Source organism: Salmo salar, chromosome ssa01, assembly GCF_905237065.1.
Source record: "Salmo salar chromosome ssa01, Ssal_v3.1, whole genome shotgun sequence".
NCBI lineage: Eukaryota > Metazoa > Chordata > Actinopteri > Salmoniformes > Salmonidae > Salmo > Salmo salar.
In genome coordinates this window covers 30,544,222-30,561,796 of record NC_059442.1, presented here as the reverse complement: position 1 = coordinate 30,561,796, position 17,575 = coordinate 30,544,222, and the positions used below count along the sequence as shown (strand labels likewise).

The 17,575-nt window shown below is 46.0% G+C and overlaps 1 protein-coding gene across 9 annotated transcripts in view; it reads right to left on the bottom strand.

The window, feature by feature from the left end:
- The window catches only part of syne2b (spectrin repeat containing, nuclear envelope 2b), a 132,190-nt gene that overhangs the window by 24,944 nt on the left and 89,671 nt on the right, over nucleotides 1–17,575 (bottom strand). For all 9 annotated transcript variants that reach the window (XM_045716643.1, XM_045716665.1, XM_045716655.1 and 6 more), the window contains 12 exons: nucleotides 9,901–10,034; nucleotides 9,606–9,810; nucleotides 9,271–9,453; nucleotides 9,020–9,139; nucleotides 8,772–8,926; nucleotides 8,459–8,606; nucleotides 8,157–8,251; nucleotides 7,693–7,924; nucleotides 7,411–7,605; nucleotides 4,284–4,409; nucleotides 3,598–3,753; nucleotides 577–735 (listed from right to left, as the gene is read on the bottom strand). In XM_045716643.1, the coding sequence (XP_045572599.1) occupies nucleotides 577–735; nucleotides 3,598–3,753; nucleotides 4,284–4,409; nucleotides 7,411–7,605; nucleotides 7,693–7,924; nucleotides 8,157–8,251; nucleotides 8,459–8,606; nucleotides 8,772–8,926; nucleotides 9,020–9,139; nucleotides 9,271–9,453; nucleotides 9,606–9,810; nucleotides 9,901–10,034 (1,908 nt within the window). The remainder of the gene's footprint in view (nucleotides 1–576; nucleotides 736–3,597; nucleotides 3,754–4,283; nucleotides 4,410–7,410; nucleotides 7,606–7,692; nucleotides 7,925–8,156; nucleotides 8,252–8,458; nucleotides 8,607–8,771; nucleotides 8,927–9,019; nucleotides 9,140–9,270; nucleotides 9,454–9,605; nucleotides 9,811–9,900; nucleotides 10,035–17,575) is intronic.

Below are 17,575 nucleotides of genomic sequence, written 5' to 3'. Positions count from 1 at the left end.
ACATCCACCTCCCTCCAAGCGGCCCTGCTGCTGAGATTAAAACAGCTGTCGTTCCATTCACTGGCAGGGTAATTCACAGCGCATTGAAAACTTTGCATCCCTCCCTCCTTCTCTCGGTCTCCTCCTTCAGAACACAGAACATTCTCCACCACTCGATCTTCTGTCTGCTAGCATGGGCTACTTGTAGAGAGCTACTTTCTCTGTTTACTTCCCTACTTTCATACGGTGGACTTTGATCGGCTGTTGAGGGGGAGCCAATCAGTGGAGTGACAGAAACCAGTCTGGATATGTTTAAAAGCCTGACCGTTGAACTCTGGCTGTTGGTTAAATCTAATCTAAATGACAATAGATAAATGAATCACTGTTTACGTTCCACAGTGCCAGGCCGGTTTATTGTTCTAATAATCCAATTCAACTTTAAAGTTTTCATCATTTTGACCTAAACTTGATTTAGATAACTCTGACTAAGCTATACACCAAAGGGAGTGAAACTGTTCAAACTGTTTTGATTATATTTGAATCACAGAGACTCAGGACCCCCCTCGTGGGCCAAGCAGCATGGTACAGCCCCCCTACCTTCTTCAGCTTCTCCACCATCTCCTCGATGCTGATGTCGGCATTGTGTGCCACTTTGTTTTCCATCTGCGTCAGCCATTCACAAAGCTCCTTGTTTTTCTCATTGAAGATGATCCATGCGTTGAGACGGTCTGCTATCTCCTGTTTACGTAGGGAAACCTTAAAGGAAACACAGAATATGGACAATATAGGCTTAATGGGCAATAATAGATGGTCAATATACCATAGACAACTGTTATCATGTCTACTATATGGTTAAATTGTGAGTTAGGTGGGCATGGATTCTGCAAGGGTTTCTCCAGACTAAATAACAGTGACAGTAAGATTGCCAAGGGAATGTCAGGGAAACCAGTTCAATTGCTTCACCAAAGTTTCCTTCAAGTTAGTAATGATGTAATGATAAATAATGATGACACAAAGATGTGGAGCATTCACACAGACAGGTATGATTTCTCTTCAAGCAGGACTTGAGTAGAACTGTACCTCATTGCATGGCAAAATTAAGTCTGTTCGTACTACTCTGTGTGACACGAGAGAGAAGGATTTGTTGTGGCGCGTGAGAAACAGGTTCACACTATTAACGGCTGCCGTGATTATGAGTACTTCACGACGATGCCACCTCACTTCACCACCCAATTAACAGGCAGGTGTGGTCCTATGCTCACAGATAAAAGAAACCAATATCCTCTACACTACATGACCAAAAGTATGTGGACACCTGCTCGTCGAACATCTCATTCCAAAATCATGGGCATTAACATGGAGTTGGTCCCCCCCTTGCCCGCTATAACAGCCTCCACTCTTCTGGGAAGGCTTTCCACTAGATGTTGGAACATTGCTGCGGGGACTTGCTTCCATTCAGCCACAATAGCATTAGTGAGGTCAGGCACTGATGTTGGGCGATTAGGCCTGGCTCGCAGTCGGCGTTCCAATTCATCCCAAAGGTGTTCTATGGGGTTAAGGTCAGAGCTCTGTGAAGGCCAGTCAAGTTCTTCAATACCGATCTCGACAAACTATTTCTGTATGGACGTCGCTTTGTGCAAGGGGACATTGTCATGTTGAAACAGGAAAGGGCCTTTCCCAAACCGTTGCCACAAAGTTGGAAGCACAGAATCGTCTAGAATGTCATTGTTAAGATTTCCCTTCACTGGAACTAAGGGGCCTAGCACGAACCATGAAAAACAGCCCCAAACCATTACTCCTCCTCCACCAAACTTTACAGTTGGCACTATGCATTGAGGTAGGTTGCATTCTCCTGGCATCTGCCAAACCAAGATTAGTCCGTCGGACTGCCAGATGGAGAAGCGGGATTCATCGCTCCAGAGAACGCATTTCCACTGCTCCAGAGTCCAATGGCGGTGCGCTTTCCACCACTCTAGCCAATGCTTGACATTGAGCATGGTGATCTTAGGCTTCTGTGCTCGGCCATGGAAACCCATTTCATGAAGCTCCCGTCGAACAGTTATTGTGCTGACGTTGCTTCCAGAGGCAGTTTGGAACTCAGTAGTGAGTGTTGTAACCGAGGACAGATGATTTTTACGCTCTACGTGTTTTAGCACTCGGCGGTCCCATTCTGAGCTTGTGTGGCCTACCACTTCGCGGCTGAGCAGTTGCTGCTCCTAGACATTTCCACTTCACAATAACAGCACTTACAGTTGATCTAGCAGGGCAGAAATGTGACGAACATCCTATGACGGTGCCACGTTGAAAGTCACTGAGCTCTTCAGTAAGGCCAATCTACTGCCAATGTTTGTCTATGGAGATTGCATGGCGGTGTGCTCGATTTTATAAACCTGTCAGCAACGGGTGTAGCTGAAATAGCCGAATCCACTAATTTAAAGGGGTCTCCACATACTTTTGTATATATAGTGTATCTTGTACTCAGGCAGAGTTGCCACAGCAGCACAGAAAGAGTTAACCCAAAGTTAGGCCAAGAAAGTGAAAGGTAAGATGGACTCCATCTGCTATGAACATCATGTGCTTATTCACCATTTATCAAAAACAAATGCAAAATATGTCTTCTCTTGATCTACATTCACTTCCACTAATAAAAACACCTTCCCAAAGACTTCATGTTCATTTTCTGCCACTTGCCAGACTGAGTGTGTGTCTAACAGAGTCAGTCTGATGGGTACACAACTCTGAGAGAGAGACATGGTGGATGGTGTGGAGGAACATTCGGAGAGGTGTAAGCAACACCCTTCAGCTGACTGCATCGTGTTCCCATGTGACAGATTTTGGGATGAGCACCAGGCACAGGAGTCAACACTCCCCTTGAAATCAAATCACAAATTCCATCAGTAAAGTTGTCAAAACTGTACTCATTTTGTAATTTAAGCCTGAAAACAGTGAATCATTTTTATTTTTTTTACTCACCCGGTTGAAGTGAAAGCCTTAGAATAGCCATAGCAACGGCCTTAGCCTGACGACAGGCTGATTTCCAATACAAAGGGCCTGCTTCCTGAATTCTAAACTAATTTCTCCATCACCATCTGGCCCCCCATTCCCACACAGCCATCTCCCCCAAACCCTCAAACCTGTAGGTCTCTACTCCAGAAACTAACCCCAAAGCTCAGGCTCCAGCACATATCCACCAAACTTGGTTTTCATTCTATGGTTGACCATACCATAATAAAACAATTATACAATAATATTTCAGAAAATTTGACATTTTTAAAGTTCTTGAAGTGTACCACTACCAACTGGGTAATATTTATATAAAACGAATCAAAAGAGTAATCAAATCAGAGTCAGATGACAGCTTGTTTCCCTTGCAAAACAACTACTGATTGGATTAAGAAATTTAGTTTCTGCATTTTGTTATCTGGACATTCATGCCAACCAACTTTTTCTATATATGTCACTACGGCAGCTGCTGTCCCAACACAAACATACACACACAGGGACTGTTTGGCTACTGCCTACACACTAAACACACTCAGCCTAGTGAGCCTTGAGCCTGCAGGCTGTCTAGCCCAGAGCCCAGCCGTCTCCCCAGCCCCAGCCAGCCATGTCCCCTACCTTGAGGCAGAGTTCCTCCCATTGACAGTGGAGGTGCTCCACCTGCTCCTGGAGTAGCAGCACGTCGTCAGCAATGATGTACTGGGACAGGTCCGTCTTCATGGTGGCAAGTTCAGTCAGGCTCTCAGCCCAGTCATCCAGTGAGTTCTCAGCCTCCTGCATACCATAACACAGCACCAACAAACTGTCCCGTCAGGCCGCCTCCACTCCAGTCCACGCCACGCGCCCTCTCTCTCTCTCTCTCTCTCTCTCTGTCCTGCCCCTTCTCTCTGCTCTGCCTCTCTTTCTCTCTCTCTTTTTCTCCCCGCCCCAGGAGAGGATTAAGGGCCGCACCAGACCAGGACAGGAGGAGGGGGGAGGGGATAAACCCATGATGGGCCACAAGGGATTGATAAGCCAAACATGCTACCAACTTGGCTCTGCTCTTGTGTTCTGACTGATACTTCATCTGTTTTAGATGTGCTTCAGTGGGCCAACTAATGGCTTCCCAGTCTAAGGACTGAAGTCTCATCAGCTTCTACTGCACAGTGCACACAATAAACGTTGATAACACAAAACAAATTACCACATGAACACCAAAAGGACTCTTTTGTTCCTAACTTTTGTCCTACTCCATTCTGCCCTATGTATTCACACACTGGGTGAAAGGGTCGAGACATTTGGAAACAACTGTGTTTGCCACTTACCTTAGTGAGTTTCTCTGTAACTTGGAGCTCATTGTCATGTTCTGGGATCGACTGCTTCAGTCCGGTCTGCATGGTGTCCAGCTGCTGCATGCTATCGGATAGTCTGGCCTCGCAGCGCTCCCAGTTCTGAGAGTAGAAAGGTAGTCATGTAAATAGATGTAGATATACTCTAGTTGAAGGAGTAGTTGAGAAGGTTAGTAGAAGTTAAGAGGAGCATTTCTGTTTTAGCATTGAAAATTATTTTTAGTGCCTCCATTGTCAGGGTAGATGAAAAGGGAATTTATGTAATCTATTGGTGTCAGTACAATCACCTCCTTTGTCTTTTGCTTCCCTCATTATTTGTTATCTATTGCCTGAGGATTGGATTAACATATTCTGTCATTGGATTTTATCAAAGCAACGAAAGGGGAGAGCGGGTTAAGGTTTCCAAGAACAGACACATGAGACCTCCCACAGAAGGAGAGGCCAGGTGTGTCAATTCAGGTCAGTGAAACATCAACATATCTCATGCCTCAGCCCTTCGTAGAGTATCTCTAAGTAATGCCCGAGGAACAGCAGGGCCAAAAACAAGCAGGTTTACTCAGTTGGAGAGACTCTGGTCTCCATGTCCACCTTAGTGCTCCTGACAGCTCAGGGACCGGAGGGGTTCAAGTGCTCTAATACCCAGACAGGCTTACACTAAGCTGCCTCCTGGCCTGCCTGCCTCCTCCCTGCCTGCATGCTTGCCTCCTCCAGGCCTGCCTGCTTCGTCCCTGCCTGCCTCGTCCCTGCCTGCCTCATCCCTGCCTGCCTGCCTGCCTCCTCCCTGCCTGCCTCCTCCCTGCCTGCCTGCCTCGCTGTGGTTACTACATGATTCCATATGTGTTATTTCATAGTTTTGATGTCTTCACTATTATTCTACAATGTAGAAAATAGTAAAAAATAAAGAAAAACCCTTGAATGAGTAGGTGTTCTAATACTTTTGACCGGTAGTGTATATGGGGATCTGTTTCTAGGATCACTCACTCTGATAAGGGACAAATCACTTTTACAGGCCTACCCAATGGGAAAATATTTCCTCCATGAACCACAAGCTGTCATAAAGAGCCTTAAAACTACTGCGTGCTGTGGGTCAAAGAGCCTTCTCATGACTGAATGATTTATCAAGTCTGAAAGCTGACTAGGGCACTCCCTCTGACAAAAAGTTGACCAGTAATCAACTCAGTCAATCGGTCAGTATCCCACACTGCCAGAAACCCAGATCAGTGCTAGACTAAGCCAGACTACTGAATGAGTGGATAGTTGTTATAGAGAAGATCCAGGAATGTACTGTAGGTCAGTGGGCTGATCTGTGTGTTTCAGGCCCAAAACTGCTTTGAGCCCAATGAGGGAGGAAATGGACTGCATGTAACAGTAGGGCTAGAATGGGCATTTAAGGTGAAATGTAACCACAGTAGGGGGGTAGGAGGTGAAATATAATAAGGCATTTCTAAAAGTAGACCTCTGACTGTAGAGAATGCTTGTTTCACATCAGACATTTCAAGGCTAAGCTAAGATCTTTCGTTATATTGTAAACCTATGCCTCTGACAGAACTTCACTCAATTCTATTCAATTCGAAGGTATCCTCTTAACTCTGACCTATCATTTCAATCAATAATTTTATAATCAAATAGGGCTAGAGGGCAGTATTGACACGGCCGGATAAAAAACGTACCCGATTTAATCTGGTTACTACTCCTGCCCAGTAACTAGAATATGCATATAATTATTGGCTTTGGATAGAAAATACCCTAAAGTTTCTAAAACTGTTTGAATGGTATCTGTGAGTATAACAGAACTCAAATGGCAGGCCAAAACCTGAGAAGATTCCATGCAGGAAGTGGCCTGTCTGACAAGTTGTGTTTCATCTTGGCTCTTTTTATTGAAGACTGAGGATCTTTGCTCTAACGTGACACTTCCTACGGCTCCCATAGGCTCTCAGAGCCCGGGAAAAAGCTGAACGATATCGAGGCAGCCTCTGGCTGAAACACATTATCGCTTTTGGCAAGTGGCCAATCAGAGTACTATGGGGTTAGGCGCGTGCCCGAGTCGACCGAATGCTTTATTTTCTTTCGTCTGTTTACCTAAACACAGATTCCCGGTCGGAATATTATCGCTTTTTATGAGAAAAATGGCGTCACCCTTATTTACCCTTTCGGATAGTGTCTTGAACGCACGAACAAAACACCGCTGTTTGGATATAACAATGGATTATTTTGAACCAAACCAACATTTGTTATTGAAGTAGAAGTCCTGGGAGTGCATTCTGACGAAGACAGCAAAGGTAATAACATTTTTCTTATAGTAAATCTGACTTTGGTGAGTGCTAAACTTGCTGGGTGTCTAAATAGCTAGCCCTGTGATGCCGGGCTATCTACTGAGAATATTGCAAAATGTGCTTTCACCGAAAAGCTATTTTAAAATCGGACATATCGAGTGCATAGAGGAGTTCTGTATCTATAATTCTTAAAATAATTGTTATGCTTTTTGTGAACGTTTATCGTGAGTAATTTAGTAAATTCACCGGCAGTGTTCGGTGGGAATGCTAGTCACATGCTAGTCACATGCTAATGTAAAAAGCTTGTTTTTGATATAAATATGAACTTGATTGAACAAAACATGCATGTATTGTATAACATAATTTCCTAGGGTTGTCATCTGATGAAGATCATCAAAGGTTAGTGCTGCATTTAGCTGTGGTTTGGGTTTATGTGACATTATATGCTAGCTTGAAAAATGGGTGTCTGATTATTTCTGGCTGGGTACTCTGCTGACATAATCTAATGTTTTGCTTTCGTTGTAAAGCCTTTTTGAAATCGGACAGTGTGGTTAGATTAACGAGAGTCTTGTCTTTAAAATGGTGTAAAATAGTCATATGTTTGAAAAATTGAAGTTTTTGCATTTTTTAGGTTTTTGAATAACGCGCCACGGGATTACACTGGCTGTTACGTAGGTGGGACGATTTGGTGCCACCTAACCTAGAGAGGTTAAAACATGTTATTTCACAAAACTGTGATCCACAGATAATGATATTCCTATAGTTCAGCTGATTGAGTAGTCTCTTCCCCAGGCTGCTGTCTCCCACTGACTGAGGGGCAAGAGGAGCACCTGAATGATAGCGTTTGTTATGTCCTTTCTCTTTTCAAGCAGTCCTTGCAGGTTCTCCCAGTCCTCCTGCAGGGTAGCCAGCTCGGTCTGCAGCTGTGCCTGAGTCTGTTCGTCCCCCATGGAGAAGAGCTGACGGCCCAGCTCCAGAGTGTGGATGTAGCTGCACTGGTACCTTTGGAAAAGCAGCTCCGTGTGCTACAGTCCACAGAAGACAGAAGGAGTGCACTGTAATTTATCAACCCTTGCCCTTCCCCTTGGCTGTATCAATCTCTAACCTCTTACCTTTATGTCGTAGAGGGAGCTTCGGAGCTGCTGCAGGCTGCAGTGGGCTGGCCCTGTGGGGGGCAGGAGGGCCTGGGCATCTGCTACGAACCTCTGGAGCTTCCTGAGGCTGCGGCTGTAGAGGTGCCAGTGTTTGACTAGCCCCTCCACCAGGGAGCTCCTCTGAGCTGCCCTCTGAACAGCCCCCTGCCAGTGCTCCCTCAGCTGGGCCAGCTTCAGGATGAAGTCGCTCCTGGGGGACAGAGAACGGTAACAACATACAAATGAATACAACTATAAGAGTAACTCAGAAAGCTCAAATCAATGACGATGATTGATAATGATCAAAAACATGTAACTAATCACCAGCGATGTCAAAGGACCACGACGCCCGTTAATAGAGGTGGATAAACATCAATGGTGCAACAGTTCTTAGAAAGACTAACATTGATCATGTGAGCAGAGAATTTCTGTCCTGTCCTCACCTATCATCCACGTCTCCCCTCTGCAGCAGACGTAGAGAATCATTGATTACAGAGTGCAGGATCTGATGACCGATAGACATCTCTAACTGGAACCTCTGAGACACCAGAATCACAATATTACTGTCATATTCACTGGCCTAGTTAGTGTTACTGAATAGATACTGATAGTGGCTGCATTTTGTGTGTGTGTGTGTGTGTGTGTGTGTGTGTGTGTGTGTGTGCGTGCGTGCATGAGTCCGTGTGTGCGTGTGTATGTGCGTATGTGTGTGATGTAAGCGTGCGAGCGTATGCGTGTTTGTCACCTGGTGTGTGCGTAGCTGCTCTCTCAGGCCGCTGTAGGTGCTGGCCAGGTCTACTGCTAGGCTGTCCTCCATCGTCTGTAGGAAGTCCATCCAGTTCTCACACTTCTCCTGAAAACTCTGTTGCCTCAGTGACTCTGTCTGCAACTCACTGACACACAAACAAGACACACTTTAAACCTGCCATACTGTTTTCTAGTGTAATAGTAGGGCATAGCCAGGATTTCATTTTTTATTGACTCATTTGTGGTAGACTCTGTCTGTTAGTGTCTCTCACGTTACCACTCTGAGAGTAAAACACTTCTACTGTACTGACCTGTAGGTCTCCACAGCGCGGGCCGAGGCCTGAGCCCAGCTCCAGTTGAGGCTCTGTAGTCTGTGGGTGGCAGGGTCACTGAGGGTCAGCCTGTAGCTCAGCTCATTCAGTATGTCCAGGTCAGGAGAGAAGCCACTCAGCTCCAGCAGACCCATCTGGAACACATGGATCCACAGTCAGTCTCTGGATATACAGTATTCAATACAGAGGTCTGACTTTAGCACGAGGTCTGTTTTGTGTTGGCCTACCTTGGATATATACATTTGTGGAGGCACGGTTACACTTTTCAGTCTCCCCTCCCAGTCCTCAAGGTGTTTCTCAAGGGATGCCAAGACACTCTCAAACTCCTGGAGCTGCTCATGCTCTTCCTGCACACAGATAAACACATGAATAACATGGTCAGGGATCAGACATAAAGGCATACATAACATAATTAAACAAGAATGTAATGTCATACAAGTAGCTATAAAACAATAAGGCATATATCACCACACAGTACCTGGAGATGCCCAAGCTTATCGGCCAGTGACTGGCTCAGATGTAGGACACCACGGGTCAGCATACGGCTCTCTGATTGGATGAAGACGGCAGACGAGGGTTCCACTCGTCCACTGAGTTCCTTAGAGGCCTCTAGCACCCCCTCCAGGTTGGTCTGCAAACTGTCTGTTCTCTCCTGCAGGCTCTGGGACAGGGGCAATGGGAGAAATACAGCAGCGAGGATGACAGAGTTCTCACAAGAACTGATTCAGGATCAGTCTGATCTATACTCTCATACGACTCATTAACTATCTGCATATTCCCTCTACCATGCAGCGTTCACAATATCCCACTTACATGGACGGCCTGTATCTGGGCTGCAACCAGTTGTGTAGTGTTGTCCTGACCTGGTGGCTGGTTCATCAGAGCTGTGACATCACCCCTCAGTGTTTGCAGACGTTGGGAGAAAGGTACAGAGAGACGGGCATAAGCCCCCCAGATCTGGAGCAGTGTCTGAGTTCTATTCAGGTGATTCTCCAGCTCACGATTCACCTTATTCCACCTTGAAAACCACGAAAAGACCACTCAGTGTGTGTGTAAGTGCGTGTGCATGTGTATATGCGTGTTTGTGTGTACTGTAGTTTACACTGACCTGGTTCTCTCTCTATCCAGTTGCTCTGACATGAGGAAGGTGGCTGTAGGACTGATCATGTCCCTGAGGATGGAGAGAGTGTGGATCAGACCGTCCCATTCTGAGTCACACCCCTCAGTCTCCTTCCTTAGAAGCTAGATACAGGAACACATACACAACAGTGTGATCGCCTGCTCATAAACTGTATTATAACAGGAACAGAGGTCATATACCCAGTTACAAATCAACAGTGGCGACCCGCCATTCAGGGCCCCACCTTTTTAACAAAAAAAGTGAGGGGGTTGCCTGTTTTTCATGTTTTTTGACATTAATAAATCAAATCAAATCACATTTTATTGGTTACATACACATGGTTAGCAGATGTTAATGAGAGTGTAGTGAAATGCATGTACTTCTAGTTCCGACAGCGCAGTAATATCTAACAAGTTATCTAAAAATTCCACAACAACTTCCTAATACATACTAATCTAAAGGGATGGAATAAGAATACGTACATATAAATATATGGATGAGCGATGACCGAGCGACATAGGCAAGATGCAATAGATGGTATAAAATACAGTATATACAGTTGAAGTCGGAAGTTTACATACACTTAGGTTGGAGTCATTAAAACTTGTTTTTCAACCACTCCACAAATGTCTTGTTAACCTGTCTGGGCTAGGGGCAGTATTTTCACGGCCGGATGAAAAATGTACCAAATTTAACCTGTTAGGGCTAGGGGGCAGTATTGACACGGCCGGATAAAAACCGTACCCGATTTAATCTGGTTACTACTCCTGCCCAGTAACTAGAATATGCATATAATTATTGGCTTTGGATAGAAAACACTCCAACGTTTCTAAAACTGTTTGAATGGTGTCTGTGAGTATAACAGAACTCAAATGGCAGGTCAAAACCTGAGAAGATTCTGTACAGGAAGTACCCTGTCTGACCATTTCTTGGCCTTCTTTGTCATCTCTATCCAAAACAAAGGATCTCTGCTGTTACGTGACACTTCCTACGGCTCCAATGGGCTCTCAGAAGGCGGCAAAAAGCTGAATCGTGGCTTTGCAGGCTCTGGCTGAAAAAAAGTAGCGCGTTTGGGTAGTGGCTGGTTACAGTACTGTGAGACTCAGGCGCGTGCCCGCGTCGACCGAATGCTTTGTTTTCTTTCCTCTGTTTACCTAAACGCAGATTCCCGGTCGGAATATTATTGCTTTTTTACGAGAAAAATTGCATAAAAATGGATTTTAAACAGCGGTTGACATGCTTCGAAGTAGGGTAATGGAATATTTAGAATTTTTTTGTCACGAATTGCGCCATGCTCGTGACCCTTATTTACACTTCAGATAGTGTCTTGGAACGCACGAACAAAACGCCGCTATTTGGATATAACGATGGATTATTTTGGACCAAACCAACATTTGTTATTGAAGTAGCAGTCCTGGGAGTGCATTCTGACGAAGACAACAAAGGTAATCAAACTTTTGTAATAGTAAATCGGAGTTTGGTCTGGGCTAAACTTGGTCGGTGTCTAAATGGCTAGCCGTGATGGCTGGGCTATCTACTGAGAATATTGCAAAATGTGCTTTCACCGAAAAGCTATTTTAAAATCGGACACCTCGATTGCACAAAGGAGTGCTGTATCTATAATTCTTAAAATAATTGTTATGTTTTTTGTGAACGTTTATCGTGAGTAATTTAGTAAATTCACCGGAGGTTTGCTAGTTCTGAACGTCACATGCTAATGTAAAAAGCTGGTTTTTGATATAAATATGAATTTGATTGAACAAAACATGCATGTATTGTATAACATAATGTCCTAGGTGTGTCATCTGATGAAGATCATCAAAGGTTAGTGCTGCATTTAGCTGTCTTCTGGGTTTTTGTGACATTATATGCTAGCTTGAAAAATGGGTGTCTGATTATTTCTGGCTGGGTACTCTGCTGACATAATCTAATGTTTTGCTTTCGTTGTAAAGCCTTTTTGAAATCGGACAGTGTGGTTAGATTAACGAGAGTCTTGTCTTTAAAATGCTGTAAAATAGTCATATGTTTGAGAAATTGAAGTAATAGCATTTCTAAGGTATTTGAAAATCGCGCCACTGGATTACACTGGCTGTTGCGTAGGTGGGACGAATTCGTCCCGCCTAGCCCAGAGAGGTTAAACAGGTTACTACTCTGGCCCAGAAACTAGAATATGCATATTATTAGTAGATTCCGATGGAAAACACTCTGAAGTTTCTAAAACTGTTTGAATGGTGTTTGTGAGTATAACAGAACTCATATGGCATAGGCAAAAATACGAGAAAATTCCAAGCAGGAAGTGGAAAGTCTGAGAATTGTAGTTCTTCTTTTGATTCTCTATCGAAGCTACAGTCTGTGGGGGACGTTGCACTTCCTAAGGCTTCCATTGGCTGTCTAAAGCCTTCAGAAAGTGGTTTGAGCATTTTCCTGTCACTGGGCAGATAATAGGAGCTCAGTTACTGAGTGGTCTGCCTGGCAACAAAGGGATTGGATATGCGCAGTCACGCGAGCACGCCGTTCCTTCTTTTTCTTCTTGAATGAATATGCTATTGTCCGGTTGGAATATTATCGCAATTTTACGTAAAAAATACCATAAAGATTGATTTTAAACAACGTTTGACATGCTTCTAAGTATGGTAATGGAACATTTTGACTTTTTGTCTCTCGTTCCGTGCTCGCGCATTATGCCTTTGGATAAGTGATCTGTACGCACGAACAAAACGGAGGTATTTGGACATAAATATGGATTATTTCGAACAAAAACAAAATTTATTGTGGAAGTAGCAGTCCTGGGAATGCATTCTGCCGAAGATCAGCAAAGGTAAGAGAATATTTCTAATACTAATTCTGAGTATAGGTTGCCCCGAACTTGGTGGGTGTCTGAATAGCTCACCGTGATGGCTGAGCTATGTACTCAGAATATTGAAAAATGTGCTTTCTCCGTAAAGCTATTTTAAAATCTGACACAGCGGTTGCATCCAGGGGTAGTCTATCTATAATTCTTTAAATAATTGTTATATATTTTGTCAACATTTATGATGAGTATTTTTGTAAATTGATGTGCACATTCACTGGACGTTTTGGTGGGAATACATTTTCTGAACATCACGCGCCAATGTAAAATGCTGTTTTTGGATATAAATATGAACTTTATCAAACAAAACATACATGTATTGTGTAACATAATGTCCTAGGAGTGTCATCTGATGAAGATCGTCAAAGGTTAGTGCTTCATTTAGCTGTGTTTTGGGTTTTATTGACACATGTCCTTGCTTGGAAAATGTCTGTGTGATTATTTTTGTCTATGTACTCTCCTAACATAATCTAATGTTTTGCTTTTGCTGTAAAGCCTTTTTGAAATCGGACAATGTGGTTACATCAAGGAGAAGTGTATATTTAAAATGGTGTAAAATAGTTGTATGTTTGAGAAAGTTGAATTATGACATTTTGTTGTTTTTGAATTTGCCGCCCTGATAATTCACTGGCTGTGTCCCGCAGGGACGCTAGCGTCCCACCTAGCCCATAGAAGTTAACAAACTAGAGTTTTAGCAAATCGGTTAGGATATCTACTTTGTGCATGACACATTTTTCCAACAATTGTTTACAGACAGATTATTTCACTTATAATTCACTATATCGCATACATACACGAAGTTGACTGTGCCTTTAAACAGCTTGGAAAATTCCAGAAAATTATGTCATGGCTTTAGACGCTTCTGATAGGCTAATTGACATAATTTGAGTCAATTGGAGGTGTACCTGTGGATGTATTTCAAGGCCTACCTTCAAACTCAGTGCCTCTTTGCTTGACATCATGGAAAAATCTAAAGAAATAAGCCAAGACCTCAGAAAAAAATTGTAGACCTCCACAAGTCTGGTTCATCCTTGGGAGCAATTCCCAAATGCCTGAAGATACCACGTTCATCTGTACAAACATGTAACGGTTGTCTTCATGAATGGACCAAGGCGCAGCAGGTATGTGAATACTCATGGTTATTTTATTACCAAAAAAGAGTAAAGCATCCACTTGAAAAAAACAATGACGGTGACAACAGTAGCAGTTTTACAGGCTATACACGCAGTGTAAAAACAACTACCCACAAACCCAAGTGACAAACATACTCCTACATATATGACTCCCAATCAGGAACAACGATCCCCAGCTGTTCCTGATTAGGAGCCACAAGACCAACACAGAACACAAGACTGCCACGTCCTGACCCCAAAACTACAACAACAGCTCCATCTGCTGGTCAGGACGTGACAGTACCCCCCCCCTCAAGGTGCAGACCCCGGAATGCACCTAACAATGAAAAAACACCAACAAACAAAAATCCCCAACAAAACCCATAAACAATAACCCCTAAACAATAAGGGAGGGAAGGGAGGGTGGCTGCCGTCACCGACGGCACTGTGCTACACCCTCCCTCCCCAACCCACCTATCCTGGAGGTGGCTCCGGTGCAGGACGTGGACCCTGCTCCACCCTCGGCGTCGCCCACTTCGGTGGAGCCGATAGCTGCGCCAGGCAGACGGACCCCTCGAGCCGGGCCGGAGGACAGGAGGGCCCCTCGGGCCGGGCCGGGGGACAGGAGGGCCCCTCGGGCCGGGCCGGGGGACAGGAGGGCCCCTCGGGCCGGGGGACAGGAGGGCCCCTCGGGCCGGGCCGGAGAGCAGGAGGGCCCCTCGGGCCGGGCCGGAGAGCAGGAGGGCCCCTCGGGCCGGGCCGGAGAGCAGGAGGGCCCCTCGGGCTGGGCCGGAGAGCAGGAGGGCCCCTCGGGCTGGGCCGGAGAGCAGGAGGGCCCCTCGGCCTGGGCCGGAAGGCATGCGGGCCACTCGGGCTGGGCCGGAGGGCAGGAGGACCACTCGGGCTGGACCGGAGGGCAGGAGGACCACTCGGGCTGGACCGAAGGGCAGGAGGACCCCTCGGGCTGATCCTGACAGGCCGGGCACCCTGGCAGATCAGGGCAGGCGGGCACCTCTGGCAGAACCGGGCAGTCCGGCCACTCTGGCAGAACAGGGCAGTCCGGCCACTCTGGCAGAACAGGGCAGTCCGGCCACTCTGGCAGAACAGGGCAGTCCGGCCACTCTGGCAGAACAGGGCAGTCCGGCCACTCTGGCAGAACAGGGCAGTCCGGCCACTCCGGCAGAACAGGGCAGTCCGGCCACTCCGGCAGAACAGGGCAGTCCGGCCACTCCGGCAGAACAGGGCAGTCCGGCCACTCCGGCAGAACAGGGCAGTCCGGCCACTCCGGCAGTTCAGGGCAGTCCGGCCACTCCGGCAGTTCAGGGCAGTCCGGCCACTCCGGCAGTTCAGGGCAGTCCGGCCACTCCGGCAGTTCAGGGCAGTCCGGCCACTCCGGCAGTTCAGGGCAGTCCGGCCACTCCGGCAGTTCAGCGCAGTCCGGCCACTCCGGCAGTTCAGCGCAGTCCGGCCACTCCGGCGACTGTTGACTGGCGGGCAGCTCCGACGACTGTTGACTGGCGGGCAGCTCCGACGACTGTTGACTGGCGGGCAGCTCCGACGACTGTTGACTGGCGGGCAGCTCCGACGACTGTTGACTGGCGGGCAGCTCCGACGACTGTTGACTCCTGATGCCTGGGGCAGGTATTGGACGTACCAGCCTGGAGACACGCACCTCCATGCTAGTGTGTCTAGCGGGAAACACCGGACCGAAAGGGCGTACTGGCGGTCTTGAGTGCAGGGTTGGCATCACCCCTTCCGGCTCGATGCTCCCCTTGCCCTGGCACCTGCGGGCGCTGGTACTGGGCGCACTGGGCTGTGCTTCCGTATAGGCGAGATGGTGCGCACCTCAGCGTAACATGACGCCCTCCACCTCGTACGCACCGCCCTGTAGTCACGGGTAGCTGGCTTACGGCTCTTCCCTGGCCTGGCCAAACTACCCGTGTGCCCCCCGGCTGCCTCTCGGGTTCCCTTAGCTCCCTTAACTTGTCCGCCCAGAATTTTCTCTCGTCCTGCCAGGTCCATTCTTCCATTTCCTTCACCTGTGGCCTCCTCCTCTTCTGCTGCTTGGTCCTTTGGTGGTGGGTAGTTCTGTAAAGGTTGTCTTCATGAATGGACCAAGGCGCAGCAGGTATGTGAATACTCATGGTTATTTTATTACCAAAAAAAGAGTAAAGCATCCACTTGAAAAAAAACAATGACGGTGACAACAGTAGCAGTTTTACAGGCTATATACGCAGTGTAAAAACAACTACCCACAAACCCAAGTGACAAACATACTCCTACATATATGACTCCCAATCAGGAACAACGATCCCCAGCTGTTCCTGATTAGGAGCCACAAGACCAACACAGAACACAAGACTGCCACGTCCTGACCCCAAAACTACAACAACAGCTCCATCTGCTGGTCAGGACGTGACAAAACAATAGTACACAAGTATAAATACCATGGGACCACGCAGCAGTCATACCACTCAGGAAGGAGATGCGTTCTGTCTCATGAATGTACTTTGGTGCGAAAAGTGCAATTCAATCCCAGAACAACAGCAAAGGACCTTGTGATGAAGCTGGAGGAAACAGGTACAAAAGTATCTATATCCACAGTAAAACGAGTCCTATATCGACATAACCTGAAAGGCCGCTCAGCAAGGAAGCCAGACCACGTTTTGGAACTGCACATGGGTACAAAGATCGTGCTTTTTGGAGAAATGTCCTCTGGTCTGATGAAACAAAAATAGAACTGTTTGGCCATAATGACCATCGTTATGTTTGGAGGAAAAAGAGGGAGGCTTGCAAGCCGAAGAACACCATCCCATCCGTGAAGCACGAGGGTGGCAGCATCATGTTGTGGGCGTGCTTTGCTGCAGGAGGGACTGGTGCACTTCACAAAATAGATTGCCTCATGAGGAACGAAAATTATGTGGATATATTGAAGCAACATCTCAAGACATCAGTCAGGAAGTTAAAGATTGGTAGCAAATGGGTTTTCCAAATGGACAATGACCCCAAGCATACATCCAAAGTTGTGGCAAAATGGCTTAAGAACAACAAAGTCAAGGTATTGTAGTGGCCATCACAAAGCCTGACCTCAATCCTATAGAATATTTGTGGGCAGAACTGAAAAAGCATGTGTGAGCAAGGAGGCATACAAACCTGACTCAGTTACACCAGCTCTGTCAGGAGGAACGGGTCAAAATTCACCCAACTTATTGTGGGAAGCTTGTGGAAGACTACCCGAAACGTTTGACCCAAGTTAAACAATTTAAAGGCAATGCTACCAAATACTAATTGAGTGTATGTAAACTTCTGACCCACTGGGGGTATGATGAAAGAAATAGAAGCTGAAAGAAATCATTCTCCCTACTATTATTCTGACATTTCACATTCTTAAAATAAAGTGGTGATCCTAACTGACCTAACACAGGGAATTTTTACTAGGATTAAATGTCAGGAATTGTGAAAAACTGAGTTTAAATGTATTTGGCTAAGGTGTATGTACATTTCCGACTTCAACTGCACATATGAGATGAATAATGTAAGATATGTAAACATTATTAAAGTGGCATTATTTAAAATGACTTGTGATCCATTTATTAAAGTGGCCAATGATTAGTCTGTATGTAGGCAGTAGCCTCTGTGTTAGTGATGGCTGTTTAACAGTCTGATGGCCTTGAGATAGAAGCTGTACGTGTCACATCAG